This window comes from Simochromis diagramma, unplaced genomic scaffold (genome assembly GCF_900408965.1).
Source record: "Simochromis diagramma unplaced genomic scaffold, fSimDia1.1 OVJJ01000228.1, whole genome shotgun sequence".
In the NCBI taxonomy this organism is placed as follows: domain Eukaryota; kingdom Metazoa; phylum Chordata; class Actinopteri; order Cichliformes; family Cichlidae; genus Simochromis; species Simochromis diagramma.
The window spans coordinates 528,962-536,929 of record NW_024386873.1 but is presented as its reverse complement, the minus strand read 5'-3'; the positions used below and the strand labels follow the sequence as shown (position 1 = coordinate 536,929).

The window sequence follows — 7,968 nt, the reverse complement described above, 5'->3', positions numbered from 1 at the left end:
GTGAACTGACAGAGTGTGCGTGTGTGCTGTGTTAATAAAGTTTATTTAAAAGCTTTCGTAGGAGCGGCACAGCGCTGATTTCAGTTGGGAACACTTTCATGAGCGCACACCTGTGATCAGAACATCAAAGTTCAATTGTTCATCACAGGGTGGGCTCTTCGCTGGTTGGTTTAATCAATCAGAGCTCAGCTGGTGAAGAACAATGAAGTGTGGCGTGCTTTTATTTTCATACGTTTATTCTCACAGACAGCTGATACAAAACGCCCAAAAACGAATAAAAACATGGAAAATGAACAGACAGTTTATCGTGCGTGCGTGGCGTCTCATGAAGTTCGGAGTTCAGAATCTGAGGGAGAACGCTCTGTAGGACAGGTTGGTGAACACGTCGATACGGTCGCTGCTGCCGCCGACCGTCAGCACCTGAAACACACACGACACGTTCACTAACACTGGGGGAAAAAAAACCTGACGTCGCTCTGTCTTCATTCACATCCTCTCTCTTCTGGCCACACCCCTTGCTGACTTTTAATGTGTAGGATGTTCCGGTTGTCTTCTCCAGCTTCAACCAATCAGCACTGTACTGCACTGAGCCACATTGTACTGTCCCGCCGTGTTTGCACACGCTCAGTTTGTCACGGCTCAGGTCTGATATGTGGACTTCTGAAATCGGATTTTGAACCAGCGATGTGTGAAACGCGTTAAACTTCACTCGTGAACCTGTCGTGTCATTTGACCTCCGTGTTTGCGTGAGGATGTGCGTGCTGCATTCAGGGTCTCACCCGGTGCTCGGTGCTGTTGTTGTTGAGCTGCAGCGTGTTCAGGCTCTGTGGCGTGCAGGGAATCTGAGCTTTGACCTCGCCGCCCAGCAGGCAGTGCGACACGAACGCACCTTCACCCACCGTTAGGATCTACAGGAAATGCATCACAGGAAGTGAACCAGAGCGAGCACCGGCACAGATGGACAAACACTGACTGAAGCGTCTTCCTCACCAAGTCCTGATGGAAGGTGGACTGTCGTTGGCACCCGCTCAGGTTAAAGATGGAGGTCGGTGACAGCGAGCGGAGGTGCCACAGAGACAGAGACGGTCCACCGCCGCACAGCTGTGGGAACAGGAAGTCAGACATGTTCAGAATCTTACACATCTGGAATCTAAGGAAACATCTGTAAAAACAACAAACCTCAGAACAAGAACGAAGGAGAACGTTTCATCTCGCAGTTTAACGTCACCTGAACTCACCTGGAGTCCATCACCTGTTTCTAACACAACACGAGTCCTCTCAGAGTCTGACTCAGAAATAAGACTTTCATCTTTAGAGGTTTTCACGGTTAAAGCTGTGATCAAAGATCAAAGATGACATCATTTTCATCAAAGTGAACTTTGATGGAAGGAGGGGGAGGAGTCACAGCGATGCGAGGAAACGTTTTCTCACCATCCAGTCCGAGTCGGTGGTCACGCAGCTGATCCATTTACCGTACTGAGGACGCGCACACTCCTGAAACACACACACACACCTTTGTTTATCCTCAGATAAAGAGGAAGTGACATCATCACAGGAAGTCTGCGACGCTTTCCGGCACTCACCTCGTACTTGTAGACCTCGATGCAGTGAACACACTGACCCGTCCTGCTGTCTGCAACAGCAACACATCACCTTCATCATCACCTCCATCACCAAAATCCTCATCGTCACTAATATCACCATCATCATCCTCCCAACAGCCCCATGTTTCCTGTGAACTCACCCCACAGCCTCACTGCTCCGTCCTCTCCCCCCGACAGGATCTCCGCCTCCCTCTCTCTTACAGTCACGCAATGGACGTAGTCCGAGTGACCCTGAAGCACCGTCTGAAGACAAAACACAAACCTGTCACCATGGAAACACAGAACTCCCCCAACAGACGCTGCCACGAAAATCAGATTGAAACAGTTCAGTGCACACACGGACGTCCAGGCATAAAACCTGCAGTTCCTCTGACATCCAGCAGAGGCTCCAGCAGTGAGTCGTTCCCCACAGACTCACACGTTAACAGCAGAAGTCATCATTTACACACACACACACACACACGACAGCGACGTGCTGTAAGGAGAAAAATACCTCAGCGGCTATAACACAAAACATGGAATCAACCTTGTTCCCCACTCACCTTGAACACACCGTTTTCCAGGTCCATTACATGGATGTTGTTATCGCCTCCTCCAACCACCAGGCTGTTATCCTGACACACAAACACAACTCCTCATTACACGTCGGAGCGACACGTCCGACAGAAAGACAACTATCCTCATTATCATCGGAGAAAAGGCCCCGACTGCAGCTGCATCCCTTCTACAAACAAAAAATTAAATAACATTCAAAAAGAATGAAAAGAAAAGAAGTCAGAATAATAAAAGGACCTCAATAAAACATACAAAAACAAATAAAGGTTTAGTAAAAGGGTGGCTCTGACGACGAGGATGATGAGGAGGATATTCTTCATACTGTCACAGGTTTGTGTTTTATTTCAGGTTCGAGTGTTTTCTGCTCGTAGAGGCGGGCCAGCTTTAACGCGATGAAGAGAAGCAGAGCAGACAGGTGGAGCTGTACTCACTCTGGGGTTGATGGTCATGGAGTTGATCTCTGGGATCTCCAGGCTGGATCTGTAAGGAGACAGCAGATGCGTGAGTGAGGAAGCAGACAGGAGGCAGACAGGAGGCAGACAGGAGGCAGACAGGAGGCAGACAGGAGGCAGACAGGAGGCAGACAGGAGGCAGACAGGAAGCAGGGGTGGAAGACTGGTTCTCACTTGTAGTTCGGTCTTCGGGTCCACAGAGGTTTGACGTTCTGAGGAAGCAGAGACACAAAAATCAGGCAAACTCGTTTTTCCTCTCCATCTATGTGTCCCTGAAGGCGTTCCAGGTTACCTTCTTGGTGAGCTCGCTCCAGCTCCAGGCGCTGATCTCGCCATTTCCCGCGCTCAGCAGGTGGCAGTCAGTGGACAGAAGGGAAAAGACCGGTCCCTCATGAGCTGCAGGACAAAAAGACCAAAAAGGAATCTGTGAGGACAGTGTGTCCAACATCAACACGGACACAATAAACGGCCACTAAAGTCCCAATGAAACCAGAACTCCCCACAGGGCTGCAAATAAAAAAATCACAATAAAATGAGCCTCAAAAATATTGACTCACAAACACACCTGGAACTCCACCTGCAGGCTAAATCCAGAGTTTTGGTTTAAAATCAGCTGGAACCTTCACGTTTTCACTGATTCTTTATTTCCAGCGTGTTTTCAGCATGACGCAGATGTTTGTCACCAAACACACTGACGCTTTAGCGCCTCACAAGAGCGTCCAGTGTGACGGGACGTTTAGCGCCCGTGTGCAGGAAACAGACAAATGTTTGGATCTATCAAACAAAAGGCTGGAAGGTGAGTGTGTTTTCATGTGAGTGAGCTCAGACTTCCTGGGTTCTCATCACGTTGTTATTTTTTATGCCACTGTTCGAGTCTGCAGGTGTAAAACACCAGCAGGTACGCCTGTGACGCCCTCGCCATACTGCAGAGGCTCGGTGGGTTTAGGGCGACCTTTGGCCCGAACACTCACCTGTGAAGGTCAGAACAGGTTTCTGGTTGAGCGCGGTGGCGTCTGGACTCAGAGCTGCAGACAAACTGAAAAAAACAGCAGTGACAAATGAGAGGTGTGGCCCTCGCAGCCGAGTCGAACCAGGTGCGTTTGACTCACCTGAACACTGCGATCTCGCCGTAGTTGTTTCCAGCTGCCAGGAAGCGGCCGCAGGGAGAGAAACTCTGAGAGAACACGGACATGTGCAGCAGCTGCAGACACAGACAGGTGCGTTAGTCCAAGCGCCACAACACAGGTGAGCAGCCACACCTGTGCAGGGACATCTGGACACTTAGTTACCACGTGCTGTAGGACATTCAGTCATGTGACGTCACCTTTATTCACCTGAGTGTAAATCAGCTTTAAATAAACAGTTTGTGAATGAACGTGCATGTCTCTATAAACAGATGACTCGGAACAAAGGCTGTTATTAATACTGACCACTTCCGGTCAGTAAATCTATCGCACATCACATTCACCTCAGCCTGAAACTTTTTAAAGACTCGAATTTAAATTCAGTGGAATTTTTAACGGAGTTTGTTTTCCGGTAAAACCTGGATCTAATCCGAGCTCGTTCACTTCTTTGTTTCTATCGTTCAGCACGAAGCTCGCTTTACTCTCAAACATCAGCCGGTTTCTCTATTTCCTGTTTCCGGTGAGATAAACGGAGCAAGCCTCACCTCCACGGGACCCATGCCGCTCCCACAAACACACCGAGCTCCTTTAAAACGAACGGGCACAAACACCCAAACAGAAGCAAAGGAACCAAAACTTAAACAGAGGAGGGAAAGAGCGGACCGGGGCGAGGGAATGTGACGTCACCAACACTAGCCCAGAGGATTCTGGGAGACGTAGTGTAGAAGCGACAAGATGCTTCTTTTCCTCAGCGGCTCGTCCTCCTCTGCACATCCTCCTTCACTGCATCCACGAAGTTTCTCTGAGCTCTTCCTCTTCCCTTCCTGCCATCAGATTAATCATCATCCTCCCTCCTCTGGACCGTCTCAGCCTCCCTCCTTCCTCCTGCAGATCACAGAGTCGCCTGCCTGGCCTCATCAGCCATCCCGTCGATCAGTACTGCAAAAAAGCAGGGGCTCAGAGCAGATCCCTGATGTACTCCCACCTCCAACTTCAGCCACCTCAGCGCTGGCCTCATACGTATGCTGCACCACCCTCACATACTCCTTCATGGTTCCTCGTGCAGTACCGTCAGTCATCTGCTTCCTCTGATCCACAAACACACAGAAGCTCCTTCTCATCTACATTTCTCCATCAGGTCTAACGTCACAGCTCTTCCTCAGCATAAAGCCACATGTTGGTGGTGTGGCTCACCAGCGTCATCCTCTCTCCTAGACTTCTCCACACCCACAGAGGTACACTGTACTGCCAAAAGTATTCACTCGCCCATCCAAATAGAATAGAATAGAATAGAATAGAATAGCCTTTATTGTCATTGTAAAGAGTACAACGAAATTGGAGTGCCACTCCCTTGGTGCAAGTTTCAATAATAAATATAAATGTAAAATATAAAAAGTACAAAAAAACAATCGTAAGTACTCAAACAATAGTATGTACAATATATACAGGATAGCAGCATAATATAGAATAGAATAGAATAGAATACTTTTATTTGTCAATTTCTTCAAATGTACTTGCCATACAAAGGAATTGAAATTACGTTTCACACTGTCCCAAAAAAATGCGTAGGCATTGACAACAATAAGGTGCAGATGCACAACAAAAACAAAAACAGCCTAACAATAAGATAATAAATAGTAATATAATAATATAAATAGTGCTACAAGAATACTAAAAATATATATAATATAATGACTGTATGAATAGCAGCATAATATAATGACAGTGACGGTATGGAATAGGTTCAATTGTTTTTGTGCTTATTTACTACGGTGATAGCTCTGGGAAAGAAGCTATCCCTGAATCTGTTTGTCCTGGTTTTATGTGACCTGTGCCGTCGGCCTGACAGTAATAGTTCAAACAGTTGGTTGCTGGGGTGAGAGTGGTCCTTGATGATATTGCCAGCTCTGCTGAGGTACCGAGAGTTTGCAGTGACCTCCAGGCTGGGCAGAGAGCAGCCAGTGATCAAATCATTGAATCCAGGTGTCCCAGTCACCTCCATGACCTCCATGACCGCAGGTGTTTAAAGTCAGCAGCTAGGCATGCAGAAATAATGTGTGGAAGCAGGGCTCGCTCTCAGGAGCTCAGGGAACTCCCTCGTGGCGCTACCATAGGATGCCTCCTGTGCAACAGGTCCAGCTGTGGAATTTCTTCACAACTTAACATTCCACAGTCAGCTGTTAGTGGAATTATAACAAAGTGGAAACAACTGGGAACGCCAGCAGCTCAGCTATGAAGTGGTCGACCGTGGTGCGAGGCGCAGAGTGCACAGAGGTCGCTGACTCTGCAGAGTACGTTACTACAGACACCAAACCTCACGTGGCCTTCAGCTGAGCTCAACAACAGTGCGCGGAGAGCTTTTTGGAATGGGTTTCCATGGCGACCAGCTGCATACAAGCATTACATCATCAAGTGTTTAATGCAGTGGTGTAAACCACGCCACTACAATTGCGGCATGTTTGCCGGACTGACCAATCACGCTTCTCCATCTGGCGATGGACGAACGAGTCTGGGTTTGGCGGTTGCCGGGACAACGGTACTTGTCTGACTGCGCTGTGTAAAGTTTGGTAGAGGGGGGTTATGGTGTGGGGTGTTCTTCAGGAGTCTCCGTGCTTCAGCAGACCGAGACACTGCGGACACCTTCGTGTTCCCAGTATGTGGGACCAGTGTGGGGATGGCTCCTTCCTGTTCCCACATGACTGCACACCAGTGCACAAAGAAAAGTCCATAAGGACACGGACGAGCCGGTTTGGTGCGGGAGGACCGGCCTGCACAGAGTCCTGACCTCAGCCTGATCCAACACCTTTGGGACCAATCAGAGCGGAGACTGTGAGCCAGGCCTTCTCCTCCAACATCAGTGTGACCTCACACATGTGCTTCTGGAAGAATGATCAACACTCCCCATAAACACTCCTGAACCTGAGGAAATCCTTCCAGGAGACGTCCAGCTGCACACGGTGGGCCGACATCATATTCACTGGAGTTCATGGCAGAACGGTGGATCTCATCTGGACCACTCGCCTTTCCACTCTCCACCCTCGTCTTAGCTGCTCTCAAAGTTATCATAGTTTTATACTCTCCAATGATTTTTTATTTTTATTTCATTTTGAGTTTTTAATTCGCTTTAGTTTCCAGAGCACATTTTCTTATTTCGGTTTGGTTCAGTCCACAGCACAAAAAATCATCGGCTGCCCCCTGCCCTCCTTGTCTGCTGTCTACAACTCCCGTTGTCTCAGCAGGGCCAGAAACATCTCAAAGGACACTACCCACCCCGCCTACCATCTTTTCAACCTACTGCCCTCTGGCAGGCGTTTCAAATCCATTCAGGCCAGAACAAACAGACTCGGGGAAGGCTTCTTCCCCAAAGCTATCACCATACTCAACTCAAACTTGCACACAAGGGCGTAGATTTAGCGATTATTGAATTGTCCCCACCAATAAAGAAAAACAAACCCGATACAAAGAAAAAAAAACGATCTGTCAACGTCTCATTCACCCAGCGGTGCAGAAAGAGTGAAATTAGTTCTCTACTGGAGTCCTACCTCATGTGACAAATATGGCCAATGTGATTGGCTGAGCCTTTCAGGGAGCTCTGTTTAGTTTTAGCAGCGGCAAACCTGCGCTGCGAGGAGGAGGACGGCAGCAAAGAGGAAGAACCTGGATATAAGAAATTATTTTTCAAAGAAACCTGTAAGTTAGTGCTGGGCCATATCATACCGTTCACGGTAATACCGGTATAATGTTGGGCAACGATAAGAAAATGAAATATGGCGTAAATATGGGTAACACGCGCATGCGTGTTTTCATACGCAGATGGTGTCGACGCAGAACGAGAAGAGCGAAAGTGGATCATTGAATGAAACGATGAACCAGAACTGGTTTGTAAAAATGCTGCAGCTTCACTGGTGTGGAACTGGTTTAGCTTTCGTCCGTCAGATACACAACAAAGCACTATTTTTGGTAGCGCATGCTAGCGGGCCGTCGTTATTACCGTGTTGTTTGGAAAATACGGCGCACTTAAAATCAATCCTTTGATTTTTCTGAAAGTCGACAGAGCCCCTTATAATCCCGTGTGCCTTATGTATGAACTCTGGTTGTGTTTACTGACCTCGAAACGATTTTATGTAAACTGCGCTCGAAAATCTGTCAAATGTTTCAGTACGACTTTGCTAAGCTACGAAGCCGCACCGCTTGATGGATTGTCGGAGCATTACGGTTATCGTAGGCGGAGCC

The 7,968-nt window shown here is 48.1% G+C and overlaps 1 protein-coding gene across 2 annotated transcripts; it reads right to left on the bottom strand.

Moving 5' to 3' along the window:
- Positions 1–215: 215 nt before the first annotated feature.
- On the bottom strand, positions 216–4,422 carry thoc6 (THO complex 6). Of its 2 annotated transcripts, none has more exons than XM_040031790.1 (13): positions 4,281–4,422; positions 3,721–3,812; positions 3,583–3,647; positions 2,904–3,007; positions 2,786–2,823; positions 2,591–2,639; positions 2,147–2,218; positions 1,745–1,847; positions 1,584–1,633; positions 1,432–1,494; positions 991–1,101; positions 780–908; positions 216–420 (listed from the first exon to the last, which is right to left on the bottom strand). In XM_040031790.1, exons 1-13 carry the CDS (start codon positions 4,293–4,295, stop codon positions 340–342), a joined length of 972 nt encoding a protein of 323 aa, XP_039887724.1. In that variant the 5' UTR covers positions 4,296–4,422; the 3' UTR covers positions 216–339. The 2 variants fall into 2 exon arrangements, with proteins under 2 accessions (XP_039887724.1, XP_039887723.1); XM_040031789.1 differs by lacking the exon at positions 4,281–4,422 and adding an exon at positions 3,946–4,218.
- Positions 4,423–7,968: the final 3,546 nt, after the last annotated feature.